Consider the following 14,682-nt stretch of genomic DNA (forward strand, 5'->3'; position numbering starts at 1 on the left):
TACCGATGAAGGTGGACACCTCAGTGAAATTGTATCCAAGGCCAATAGTTGACGATATGTGCACAAAACCATCACACATGAGGTCGTAACAACCCGAGCTCTTATATCCATCATTCTAAAACAAATTAAAATTAACAGCGAGATCTTCTTAAGAAAATAATACTAAACAATAATCAATGGCCTTCCAAGACATCTTCGTCACCAGGCGGTATTATATAACAAAAGAGGTGATTTTAACTTACCGTCCAGGATATGAAAAACCTGGTATAGTCGTCACCGTGTAGTTTCCGAGAAACCTAATTAAGAAGGTGGAAGTTTAATGATACCCCAAAGGAGGTTATAAATTCGTTTATATATTATTTTGGATGGATACTTACTTGCCATCCAGCTTCAATAGCGTTGATATAGTTGTAGGGACCGGCTGTAACCCAAACTTGGGATGTACTCATTTCATCGTATATTCCAGTAACTGGTTGCCAAAGATTGATTTTTGCTTGTGTTCCTAGAAAATTTCCCTCCACCTCAATGGTTGCGTACTGTAAAAACACATATGTGGATTAATACTATATATGCACACACAAAAAATAAATAATAACAACAATGATATGTGACTATATATACCTCATGACCATGGCCGCTATCAACATCGTCTTGTGATGTAACATTAGTCTTATAAGGTGATAATTTTAGAGGGATGTGTTTACGCAAAAGTGTGGGATCGTAGTCTTTTCCTTTCCTTCGAATAGGGATAGTTCCTTCTGGACATATTCCATACTTATGCCAAGTTTGTGTAAGTTGATATGTCCCGGAATTATCCGATTTCATTCCTTTCGGATGCGAACTTTGCGCCATCTGTTTCATTACAATAAAAATAAGGTAAATTTCTAGGAAGTTTTTTTCGTAAGAAATTTCTTACAATCTTGAAAACATATATTATGAGGAAAATATATAAAGTAAAAACAATTAGTATCAAACCAGTATTGTGTGATTACAAAGCAAAGGATGATTAACACTCGGTTGTCTATAAATATCATAACAATCGATGATCTCATCAGTTTTAACCTGTAAGATAAAAATCAACGAGATAAGTGTGTACGCAAAAGTTAAAGTATACGTCTGGAAGCATCAAATTAATATGATATATACTCCTCGATGTAACTAAAAATAATACATTTCACCTTAATTGTTTTGGTTATTGATTTATTCACTACATTTTGAATCGGTTTTCCTTGAATTAACTCCTCATGAGGGAAACTCAATAATATGAGAATCCAAAATACTAAGTCGATAAATGTCAACATTATAATTATTCAGTAAAATTCACAAATACAATATGGTTTATGGAAAATAGTGATCATAAGATTATATATACGTAAGATGTGTATGATTCGTATAAAATCTTATTCATTTATGTATTATCTGATTTTATATGGATTACATCATTATTTAATTTAGATATATTAATATTCAAAAAGATATCTGACATAAATTCCATAAGATTCGTGAATTAAAAATTAAACAATAACTAGTATGTAAACCGTGATGCGCATTGAGTATAGAAATCCTATAGATTCTTCTCTCTTTTAGAAGTTATAAACTTTATAACAAAATATAAAAAATAATAAAACCTATAAATTTTCTGCTTAAACAAACATAAAAAGCAAACAAAATGGAACCAGATTTTGTTTCACTTTCTCAACAAAATTATCAATGTGATGATCAACATCCAAGTTAGACAAGTCGTGGACGTCCAATTCAATGGTCTTTTGCAATACCACACCAAGTTTTTCCTATTGACTGAATCCACCAGTTGTTGCCCTAATGAATCAACCACATCAATGGAGTAAACGGAATGCACATCAGTTGGGTAGAATATAGCTTCAAATAAGTTTAAGTGTATTATCTCCTTGTCAAATTCCATAGTAAGTGTACCCTTATCAACATCAATCTTCGTCTTCGCGGTCTTCATAAGCGGCCTCCCAAGAAGTAAAGAAGAAGATAACTGATTCTCATTGTTGTCCATATCCACCACAAAGAAATCAACCGGAAAAATTAGATCATTCACTTGCACTAGACGAACATCATCTACAAGTCCCTTTGGATATATGTTGGACCTGTTTTCTAATTGGATAATAAATAACTCTTTTGTCTTTCAACGATCCAAGATTCAAAGAGTCATAAATATCAGCTGACATCACACGTATGGAAGCTCCCAAGTCAAGTAAAGCATGTTCAAACCTTTTGGTACGAATAGTAATTGGCACCATGAAACCGTTGGGATCCGTGCACTTTGTAGGTATCTTCTTCAATATAACATAGCCGACGCACTCTAGCCAACTTTGGTAATTTCATTATCAATCAATCATCCTTCTGTGTGCACAATTCCTTCATAAACTTGGCAGACCTTGGTATTGTCTTGATGGCCTTTATTAATAGAATGTTGATTTCTAGCTTCTTGAAGATGTTCATGAGTTCCTCGTCTAGAGTTTATTTCTTGGACTTAGCAAAACGACTAGGAAAATGAGGTGGAGTAGTGAAAGTAGGTTACCTACCATCTCTTGTAACTTTGATTTTGATTCTTAATAATAATTATATATTGATTTATTATCTTATAATAATAATAATAGTAATAATAACATGGAAGGTAGAGTTAGTTTTCTCCCTTGTGACACAATCTCATCCCCATCCGCTTCGGCTCCTTTGGCTAGGTTACCCATGAGGCTCGCTGGTAGGCTAGCACTGCAACCTGTTCAATTAATGTATTAGTATGTCGTTAGAGCTTAGTTTGTTAGACTTCCAACTAGTTTCATGTAATAATTAAAATAAAAATATATTTATTTATTTAAAAAAATAATAACAATAATAATTTCTTTTTTTCCAAAAAAACAAAAAGAAAAAGAAAATTAACTTAGATACACTAATTGGCTGGGATGTGTTCGAGTTTTCTCGAAAAGAATACAGGGACATACATGGGATTAAGAAAATCCGGATAATAACGGGAGTCTAATTTCGATTATTTTATTTTTTAGGGAAAGAAAAATGTCACAAAAATCTGATTTTATTGCATGCCTTATAATAAGTCTTCACCTACTTCTATTTAATTTTGTCCTAAAGTTCGATTTTGGGCTCATTTTCTAGACCGAGTCTTATGGTGAAAAATTCAATCTTCCAGATTTGTGCCGACTGAACACTTGAAAGACCATGAAAGTGCAAATTTATTATTGGAGACTTCCAAAGCAACAAGTGAAATAATACTTCATGTCGAGCATGAGTTGGGTCGACGCTCAACGCTATCGAATTAGTGTTTTCTTTCGGAGCATTGGATCCACATCGGATCAACGGTTATTTTGTAATGCAAAATGGTTTGACGATTCGACACAATTCTGATTTTTTTTTTTTTCCAAAGCATTGGATCTACGCAAAATCAACACTTATATAACAGGCACAAGCTGGACAAATCAAGTTATTTTGCTTGACGGTGAACGTCAATTGGATATGGGATTTCTTTTGGGTTACACGCTCATTTTTACCGGACATTAGAAGATGGCTCGGGAAAAATTGTGGAAAACCCGATTTGGAAGCTTAGAATAACTTTGATTCCATCCGGTGACGGAGGCATGTGGGGAAAAATGGCATGCACCGACTACACTTGATTTTGAAATCCTCCTAATTTAGGCTTTCGATTTTTGTAATTTACATTATACATGGGGATGGGGCCAAAACTATAGAACACACGTAAAACTAATAAAAATACATCAAATGTATGACGTAAACATAGAAAACGATCCAAAGTATTATGCCTAATTTTATTTTATGGTGGGTTTGGATGTAGAATTTCAAAGGTGGAATTTATGGGTTCAGGGGATTTGGTAGAATTACGTCTCCCTCCGTACGTTTGGTTGCCCGAATTTTTGGAATCACATTTCCTACGGGATTCAGTTTTCAGCAAATCCTTTATATGGAGTCCGACCCCTCCCCTAAGATTTGCTGGAAACTTATCAAGAGATTTATGGACCCACTTTTTTTAAACTCTAAATCCCATATATATGCAACTTTAAGATTTGAGGGTAATGTCAAATGGTACAAAGATTTTAAAACAAGAAAATTGTATAAATCTTAAGAATTTAAATTGAGTTACCAAACACACAAGGAATATATATGAATCCCAGATTTGTAATCCCATAAAATTGTAAATTCCTGAAAACGGTGAATTCTGCAAACAACCTACCATTAATTAATTTTAAAAATCAATTAAAATGTCAAAAAAAAAATTAATGGGCGCCCTTCACCGCTTATCCGCAAGTATGCACGGATTTTTACCATATGAATTTGTCATATCTTTAGAAAAGGTCTGAGTCCGTCACTGATTCCACCAATCTAATTGTATCTACAATACATCGTAAAATTCTTCCTTGGTTTAATTTTAATAAATGAAAATGATATACGAAATCCACGACACATGGGTAGTTGAACCGAACAAAAACCACCCAATCAAATGTGAATATCATATATTTTTACATAAAATTGGTCAATTAACTCAATAATGACAATTCCTGGATAAAAAAGACATGTAAAATTTGATACTGTTTAAATCGACGAGAATATAAAAATAGCCAGGATGTAAACAGTTTCATCCTACCCATTTTCAAATATCTTTTCTTATTTTTAATTTACATTAGGATGCATCCAGTTTCACCCTTACTATTTTTTAAGTTTGAGTTAGGATGAATCCATATTTATTCTTGCTATTTTTCTAGCGTCCATTTCACCCATACTAATTTTTACTCGTCCATTTGAACCATGTTTTGAAAATATTTGGTCAATTAACTCAATTTCCCATATTTTTAAGAACTACGGACATAATTGGGTCTCATTAAGGGTGTCAAAATAGTACAATGATGTATTCTTTAGTTGAAATTAAACATAAATAAAAAATAATCAAACTTTCTAGCAACAACACCGTATCCTAAAAAGTTTTGCTATGATCATGATATAAAGAAAGAAAAAACGGAAATAAGGAGCTTGAAAGAAAGTCACACCTAGTGTTAATTTTTAAAATACTGCGAATAATTAATCCACACAATGCATAAGAGAAAGAATAATCCTAAAATCGTATAATTAACCCTATTTTATTTTATTTTAAAAAAAAAAAACACGTAAACATAAAAGGGAAAAAAAAACACATAAAAGGGAAGATCCAATGACCTATCCCGGGACTTGGCACAGAACCCAAAAGTCTTGCACGTAAACTTGAGCTATATACTAGTGCACTTGCAGATAGCGGTATAGACTTTTGTTTATTACTCGGTCCTGAATCTCCTGATATATAAGTTAGTATTTCTCGTCAACGAAATTAAAAGCGAACATGCCTCGCCAATGAAGAAAATAAATAAGGACAAATCTTCTGGTGAACTGAGCATGTTGGGCCTAATTGTTGAAGCCTTTCCCTAAGTCCCTGTCACGTTTCATGGCTCTCGTCTAGTGTGAGTATCTCTTTCAGGCTTTCAGCTAGCTGTACCTTCTTTTTTTTTCTTTCTCTCCCAGCATTACAACACCATCACGGTGTGGGCAACAACCTTTCCACAATCGGTTCTTCACTCCTTCCACGGCCATCGTGAGCTGTGTCTGCAGGTTGTACCGTAAGACACAGTCTCCGAAACCCCTCACAAATTTTGAACGGTTGAGTTTTCAGCCGGGTGGGTTCCACCGCGGGATGTCTTGCACGATATAATTCACGGGACTCATTCCACGCTGAGTCATGATTTTTCGCTTTATAAACCCCAAAATTAACCATAGGTGTACCTTTGTGTATCATTTTTCTTTTTCTCTCTATGTTTGCTTTCTTGGTCTATTATGAATTTTCGTTTTACATAAGAAAAAGTATGTCTAAGTTTGACGTTAAACTTGTCGACTGAATATCCGAGAAAAATTCTGAGAGAAGATTCAAGGGTAATATGAGATTCCGCTTTGACATTGGGACTGGTGTAGGTAAAATGGGATTTATTTGTCCTCGCACTCAGGGGTTTAATCCGGATTTCTTACCGATAAATGTAGTATTTTCGTCTTCATAATCGTGTTTGTCTCTGTGGATATAAAACAGTTTGTACAAACATATTATCAACAAAAGGTTGAACATTTAAAAGCAAAAACTTACGCCCATGGAGCAATACCAAGTCAATGCATAGACGCCCTGATATAATAGTCGGTTTTATTGGAGATTTTGGTGTTTGGATACTCCCAGAAGTCTGATACAAAAATTTGTTTCACAATCAATTTTTTACTTGGAGAGGTATAAATGCAACTTTTTAAGTGGTATCCAAACATGTCATTACCAAAAACTACAAGCAACAACTTTTCCTCATACATGTGGATATAAGGTATGTTCCTCCCAAAGTTAAATTAAGTTTTTGTTTGGTCTATAATGCACAACACAATCCCCACAATCAGTAAGCTATCGAGAAGGGGGTGTGGAAATAAAAAAAACTCGATGTAGCTTGTGCAAAAATGTTGATGAGGAGGTGGGTCATTTATTAATGTATTGTAGATTAATTCTCCGAACAAGTACGAGAATACTTCATCTATATTATAAAGGACAAATGTGTTTTTCTATTTGGACGGAATCTACAGTTTGGACACATAAAGGACAGTTTGGACACATAAAGGACGGTCACAATTCAACCATCTAGGTATTTACAGTTTGGGGACATAAATGATGGCCACGGTTCAACCATTTAGGGATTTACATTTACGGGACACAATTTACGGTCACGATTCCACTATCTCCAAAGAAAGGGAAAAAAAAAACTGTCCTACCCGCGTACGTTATGGTCATTTAATTCCTTGCTCCTTTTAGGAAATGTTTCCATGAACCAGCCGTTTCTAGGGCTGAAATACTGTCATTCAATTCGTGGAGGTCTAGATTAAAGTTTAGGCAAATATCAGTTACTACGGTGGATAGAAAATGGGTCGAGATCGTCTGTGTCACTGCTCGGGTGTGCCCTATGTGCCACACCAATAGAAACACGCCACATCATTCCTCTCATTAACCATGACTAACTAAATAGATTTTCTATTTATACAACACTAATCGATTAGGAAAGATAATTAATTAGTTAAAGAAGATATTACAAATCCAAGAGAAAATAACGTGTTTCTATTGGTGTGGCACATAGGGCACACCCGAGCAGTGACACAGACGATCTGGACCCATAGAAAATGACTTCGGTTCAACAATCTCTGCAATCCTGATCATTATTAAAACTTTATCCTGATCTATGAAAAGGAAGTGAAAACCCCGACACTTTTATTTTGTTTTGCTTCAAATAAGAATCTTTAGGTCTTGGGTAATTTCTTATCTGATTACCAAATTTTGATGAAATAGATTGATATTCAGTAATATATGTGGATTCTTTTCTTGATCTGATTTAATTGAGTCCGGTTTCATTGCAGGTTGGGTTTTCTTAGCATGTAATTTCAATTCACTTAAAGGTAAGAACTTCTATGCCTATTTCGATTTAATTTTGTGTTTGGTTTGGTTTGTTTCATTTTTTTTTTTTATTTTGTGTCAAGCCACCATCCTACGGGGTTTCCCTTTTGTATCAACACAAAATCGTTGGTCAATCTCTCAAGCCAAAACAAAAGGAACTCAAACAATGACCGGAAAAAGTAACTACATTCGGCATAGATGAAGATGCAATACCCAGCAAATAGATTTTCTTAGGAAGGTAAATACATTTTACTGCCAAAGTTCATATTTCATATTGTATCCAAATTAAGAATTTTGTATTAGTACATTGAAAACAAAGAAAATGATCGATGATTCAGTCTATTGTTTTGGTAAGTTTACTTGATAGATTTTAGCTCACCTTGATAGATAGATTCTCTTATTCTAAATTCATTGGATTTCAGTAAGTTTACTTGGTTTTAGATACAATTAATGTTTTTTTTTTTTTTTTTTTTGTCATGTGGTTTTGAATAGGAAGAATATGTTCATGCTGGATGTGTTATCCAGCATCTATAGGGATGTGAAAGGCAGCAACATGTTTCCCGTCATAGACACAGAAGTATCAGATTTTGGTTTCTCAAAACTTGAATTTGATGGAGCTTCTGATGCCGCAATTAGTATAATTTACGAATTTTTGGGTATCTAGACAACGAGTAAGATAACAACTCATTAATAATTTAATTATGCTAGAATTGAGATGTGTAACAACTGACTTTTAGATTTTGTTTTCTTCCGCTCTGCGCTTCTGTAACTGCTGCGGTTGATTGTTTTTGTGAAGAAAACATGGTCTACAATTCTCTTGATGAACTGAGATATTTTTATTATTTTCTTCTTTTTTCTGTGAACATATATATATATCGTCTCTCATTCTGTCCTTTATGTTGCATAATGTCTTTTATTTATCGGCATTTGATGTCTCTCATTCTGTCCTTTTTGTTGCGTAATATCTTTTATTTCTCGGCATTTGACATACAGTGACAATGTATATAATTATGGTGTCATTCTTTTGGAGTTAATTCTCAACCAAAAAACGATATCCATTAAAAGTTTTGGTGTGAAATGCTGTAAAATAGTCCAATAGGTCAGTCCAGTTTATCTCCTTTTTGGTATTTGATTAAGGTTAAACACATAAAGCATACATCCTGCAGTGCTGCAAAAATAATTTGCTTGCTATTTATAACATAATGTGTTATTTGTATGTGGTGACATGTCAGGAGTGGGGAAATTCACGTCATAATAGATCCATTACTAGGAAACGGTTGTAATGTCCAATTAATTTGGAAGCTAACTGAGAAATAATTTGATATGTGTACAGTTCGAACATGGCATAGGATCCCTTGATTTAGTGGATCTGGATGAGCCTTACCTTCTGCTGGATGAGTCCCCTGTACATAACTCAATGATGTTCAATGTCCAGGTACAGTTAGGTAATACCTTGGGTAATTTCATTTCCCGCCTAGCTTCAATCTTCTCTGTTACCTATTCATCACTCATAAAAACCAACGCTAGCTTAAAATATGAGTTTTCTCTTTTCTTATTACTGTTGCAAATTGGTTGTGTATATAATCACAAGAATTTTTTCCTGGGTGATGAGGATGATGAGGATCAAATGGTTGCAATAATATGGTTGCCTCATGATGGGATGATGGGTAGGCAGAGTTTGCTGCTATAGATGATAAGGATAAAAGGCTTTACTTTGTAATGTTAATTTATACTTGCTTGGGTTAAGTTACTTAAAGAGCTACCATGTTAGAGGTAGTAGTGAAGAAAAGTAGGATGGAGATAGAGATGTCCGATACTGTATTTTGGACTCTCATAACCGGTTTGTCTTTGTCCTGCTAAAAAAAAAAATTAATGGTAAATGTTTGATTTGGAAATATACTAGCCCTTAACCCGTGCCGTAATGGCACGGGTCATGATGTTGGTTCATTTTTAATATATCGTATAGTTTGTGTCCCGAATACTTACAAACTCCTTGTGATTTAATATGGGTTTGTCATAAAAATAGTCGGGATTTTCATCTATTTATTTCTTATTTTTTTCCTTTTTACCGCCGGATATTTGCTCAAACGAAAGAAATATAATCTTAACTTCCAAACACTTTTTTATTTAGGTTCATTGTTTATAATGAGATAATGCTCTACATGAACATGGAAGTTTAAATATTTTTTTGAAATATGTCGTCAGCAGCGCTCATCTCGGTGAAATCAACTAATCAATATCGTCCATAAAAGTCTCCCCATGCTCATATTTCGCTCCAGCTGACTCATCTATCATGGTCATGTTATCGATCCTCCAAATAGGCAGAGAATAATATTTTTTTTTGCATCGAACAGATGATACAGACTCTCCAATGTGACATGATTTTCCTGTAATTTTTCAACACCCATTAAATGACAATGTTTAAGATGTGTACCAATTACCTTTTCGAAGGGATTGTATATATGCAAACCTCTGCCATTAAATCTTCAACAATGTATTGTGCCAAGCAATTCGTCTTAACGAAGGCTTTGGTAACTTCAAAAGTCTTGTACATTTTGTCACTTCCATATGTTCCTACCTTCACTTGGAATACAATCTTGCGACACATTACCTCATAAAGAACCTTGAACACATGTTGTACTCCCTGATCCTATTTCAAATTTATAGGTTGTCAATAGATCCTTTACCGAAAGTTGACATCTTCTACGTTGAATATTTATAAAAAAATTATGGTATTGTGGATCGTTGCTTTCTAAGATCGTAGTTTTCAAAATTGACCTCTTCAAGTCCTGCGGTTTCTAAGTCTATATATTCCCTTTTTTTTTAACATTTTAGTTAGCCATATTATGTTTGTTACTAACTTTAAACTTGATGTCATCTTCTATTGTGAACTTTATGTGATTTCAGAATCGAAATAGTTATACCTCTTTCATTCGTATCAAGTAATCCGTCGTATATCCCAACAATTCTTCTACATAAATTCATTTCTTTTGCCGTTTCCGGACCATCGGTAGCCATTATTATCAAATGCAATCTGTCTAATTTTTGTTGATGTTATGTATTTGCAATGTTCATTTTTCTTAAATAAATAGATTGTGGAAAAACTACAAAAATAAAGAACATAAGTATTACATCGGGTCTAAGTTATTATATCCAAAATACTCCGGACACTGCTTCTGGTGCCTTGTTTCCTCAAATTCATCGTTGCATTCTAGACAGTACATGCAACACCAATCATTTGCAAAGTGAGCTATTTGCGAAAGTGTGGTCAATGTATCCCTTACCTGTAATAATAATAACAACACGTCAATTTTTTTCAAGGCGTCGAGTTGTAAATGGTATGAATCTTATAGATTTGAATTGTACCTCAATCTTAGATATCACCTTCTTCTCACATAACATCGCAATTGAGGAAGGACAAATCTTGACCACTCTTTACATAGGCAGAGTTAGCCAATACATTTTCCCGGTCAATAATGTTTTATATCGGGAATTGAGTGAAAGTTGTTATCTTTGTAGGTAGTTGTCGTAAAAAAACTCCACATTGATGGTCTTTCAGGAAAAAAAATATGTAATAGTACTTGAGAGAGCGATAATGTTCTCTTACGCGGGTACACCAATTGCGTTTATATAATAAAGATACCGTTTCGGTGATCAAACAATCATGATCATATTGTCTTATACGTTCCGGTATCATCCTCGAAATATTTGATTTTTGTCCTTATCAATGGTGCTAAAAACAACCAATTACATCTTTCATAATACAATGTTGCATGTTTTGTGAAGATTTTATTTTACTAGATCAATAAAACTCACTAAAAAGCAAAAACTATTATCATCCAATACTATTACCAACACCCACCACTATAAAAACCATCCACCGCCACTATTTCTTCCACCAATAGTAATGTTACCGCCTTCATCATTCACAAACACCCTCCACCGTTTATACTAATCCTACTTCCACTACCACCATTAGAATCAATATAGTTTTTAGTACAATTATTCATTAATAAAATTATGTATTTATGTTAGATTATTAAAGGGACATTTATAATAGATATTTAATTAATCATTATGGACAATCAATGAGACACTAATTAATAAAATATTTAAAAATGGTTAAGTTAAACAAACCCCAACGATAAATTTATCTTTGCCAAGGACAAATCCTGACCACTCTTTACATAGATAAATCGATAATAAATAATTTCATATGTTCTGATCTTGATTCGTGTCGTTCATTTAGTTATTACATAACATGGCAATTGATTGCACCAATTTTTTGAAATGGATATGTATTTTATCGAGTTTATTTTAACATTAGAATGATCAACCACGTTTTATACTTTATAATATAACGTTACATATTTTTTGGCGTTACAAAATTAGCATAATATGTTTTTATTCACCAATACCCGCCACCACCATAAAACCATATGAATCCATTTTTTTTATCCACCGCCACCTAGTGGCAGAGCCAAAGGTTAACTAACCTGGCTCTAACCCCTTAATTTTTTAATAACTACATAAATTTTTTAGTTTATTTTATAAATAGTACTTTGTCCATATATATTTATGGTTTAGTCCACCAAAGTTTACATGTTTTTTTTTTTTTAAATATAGGCCTCCTCAATATCAATTTTGGACTCCACCACTGCCACCATCACTGCCGCCCACCCCATGTAGGTTGTTGGACGCAGTTCTAATTTTCAATCACAAATGCCATGTATGAGGTTTAGATTGAACAAAATGTTGTCAATTGATTAGTTTCATTTTTTTTCCGTGTATATATTCTTTTTTGTATTGCAATCAATTTTATTTTAACATTAAAAAATTATGATTTATACGATATAGTACCAAAGATAACAGGGGTACCATTTGGGTGATCCAACTACGATCATGAAAATATTATCTTGTATGATATCATCCCTGAAATATATGATACCTTCTTTTATCAAAAGTGTTAAAAACAACCAACCACATCTTCCGCACTACGATGTTATCGATGTTGTAACGACAACATAAAATTAATATTGTCCATCACTACTGACCAACACTCACCGTCATTACTTCTTCCGCCACAAACCAGGTGCGGAGCCAGGATTTTGAGAAAAGAGGGAGAAAAAACTCTTGGAAAGTTGGATACATGTGAAATGGACTTTGTATCCCATTTTATGATAAAAGAACAAAAATAAATATAATTGTGCTTGGCGCCCCCCTTAACCACCACTAATCTTTCGGCCTCCACCTCTTCTACTACTCTTTGTCGCCAAAAATGTCTATTGATATTATTTATCAAAATTAATTATTAATAAAAATAAATATTATAATTAATTAAAAAAACATTTATAATTAAAAAATGATTAGTCATTTATTATGAGCAATTAGTGAAACACTAATTAATAAAACACTTGATAATGAATAGATTATTTATTATGTGCAATTAGTGAAACACTAATTAATAAAGCAATTATGATATTTAAGTTGAACAAACCACCACCTTTGATTTATATTTTCTATTAATTCCAACCAAGGTGGAACACTGGTTAGAGGCCACTCTTATGACACAATAGGTCATGAGTTCGAACCTCCCCGTTATAATTTTTGAAAATCCATATCTTGACTTGAATATTCATTTTTCATTCATAATATTGGAATTAATATTAATGCCACGCGTGCGAGTCGTAGGGGGTGGTCAGGAGAACCACAACCCTTGATTTATCTTTGTCTGGAAAAATCCTAACCACCACTAACACAAGCTAACTTAGCCTAGCTTTGTTTTGTACTAATGATTATTATAAAGAAGAAAAGTTGAATGTTTCTTTTTTAGATTTTGATCAAAGGATGCCATGGTTATGGTTAGAACAAGTTCCATAGCTTCTTTTATTATTTTTACAAAATTACAAATTACAATGGGAAAAATTGAACGGATGGATACCAAAAAATCCACAACCGAACGGTCTAAAGCCATGTAGTTGAAAATAACATGGAAAGTTGTACTGTGAGAGGGCTTCGGTCTACATTTCACCTCTTTTTTTTAAGCAAAGAAATCTATTGAGATGATTATGTGATTACATGGTGTATATCCTCAGAAGTTGGACATCAATGTTACTTGGGGAGAAAGTATCCAGACACCACTCATTCTCTTCAATCTAGCTGACTGAGAAAGAATGTCAGCTGCTTTATTCATCTCTTTCGGTGTATGAATACACTGCCAGGAGTTAAAATCTACTAAAAAACGATTTTATTTCAGTAATTAGGTTATGTAGTCTCTAGTCAATATTGGAGATATCTCTGTTAACCGCATCAACCACAATCTTCGAATCTAACTGAAATAATACGTACTGCGTGAGCGAAAACCGCATTGTAAAAAAAAGAAAACACGTAACGAGTGAGCTAAAATCGCATTGTAAATTCGTAAAATTAGCAAAACAAACATCTGAAATAAAGTTTTAGAGAAGAAACTAAAATGAACATAAAAAATGCCACCCGAGATAAAGGTTTAGTGAAACTAAAATGAACGAAAAACACATTCAAAAATTCAGAAACAGGAAGCATCAACTTGGAGAAAAGCTTGGTATATCTATATTATCATATTTAGCGAATAGTGGGGTCTGGATTTGATATGTATACTACATGTTACTTCTTTATAACAATTTTGAATTTCTGATACAACTCCTAAATTAAGAAGGTTAAACAGATGAAAGTTTTCGATGATACTTTTTACTTATCAACAAAAATAACTAGATACTATTTACTACCTCCGTTACAAAAAAATAGGCTGATTTTATGTACAAATTTCATATGAGATTCAACGTAAATTTGGTAGTTCATTAAGTAAATTCAGATTACAAACGAGAAAATTTATGTCACAATGTAAATTTGGGTCACCATATTTTGAGATTCAGTAGCACATTTTGATTTATGATCTATTTTGGGTCATAGCATCCCGTGTCATTACGACACGGGTCATATCCTAGTATCACAATATGCGATATATATATAATGACACTTCAAAGCAACAATGAAAAAGCATCTAAAAGACTGGTTGGATTGTAAAAGAGAACGAGGTCAAAGAAAATAATCAAAGTTAATAAAATAAAATCGGAAGGAAAGTAAAGATGCAGTGAATTCATTAGCGTCATCATTAAATGAAGATGTTGAACTTGAAACAGAAGTTAATAATGTAAAAA

The 14,682-nt window shown here is 33.4% G+C and overlaps 1 protein-coding gene and 1 long non-coding RNA gene across 3 annotated transcripts; one reads left to right on the forward strand and one right to left on the reverse strand.

Moving 5' to 3' along the window:
• Nucleotides 1–233: 233 nt before the first annotated feature.
• On the reverse strand, nt 234–1,921 carry LOC113326846. The gene is made up of 5 exons (XM_026574522.1): nt 1,781–1,921; nt 976–1,062; nt 622–852; nt 378–536; nt 234–296 (listed from the first exon to the last, which is right to left on the reverse strand). Exons 1-5 carry the CDS (start codon nt 1,919–1,921, stop codon nt 234–236), a joined length of 681 nt encoding a protein of 226 aa, XP_026430307.1.
• A 5,338-nt stretch (nt 1,922–7,259) lies between these two features.
• Nucleotides 7,260–9,415, forward strand: LOC113326064. 2 transcript variants are annotated; one of them, XR_003348271.1, is made up of 5 exons: nt 7,260–7,343; nt 7,450–7,488; nt 7,570–7,724; nt 7,979–8,157; nt 8,820–9,415. It is a non-coding gene; the product is annotated as an uncharacterized LOC113326064 (long non-coding RNA). The 2 variants fall into 2 exon arrangements; XR_003348272.1 differs by lacking the exon at nt 8,820–9,415 and adding an exon at nt 8,480–8,558.
• The last annotated feature ends 5,267 nt before the right edge of the window (nt 9,416–14,682 follow it).

This window comes from Papaver somniferum, unplaced genomic scaffold (genome assembly GCF_003573695.1).
Source record: "Papaver somniferum cultivar HN1 unplaced genomic scaffold, ASM357369v1 unplaced-scaffold_10, whole genome shotgun sequence".
NCBI classification, from domain to species: domain Eukaryota; kingdom Viridiplantae; phylum Streptophyta; class Magnoliopsida; order Ranunculales; family Papaveraceae; genus Papaver; species Papaver somniferum.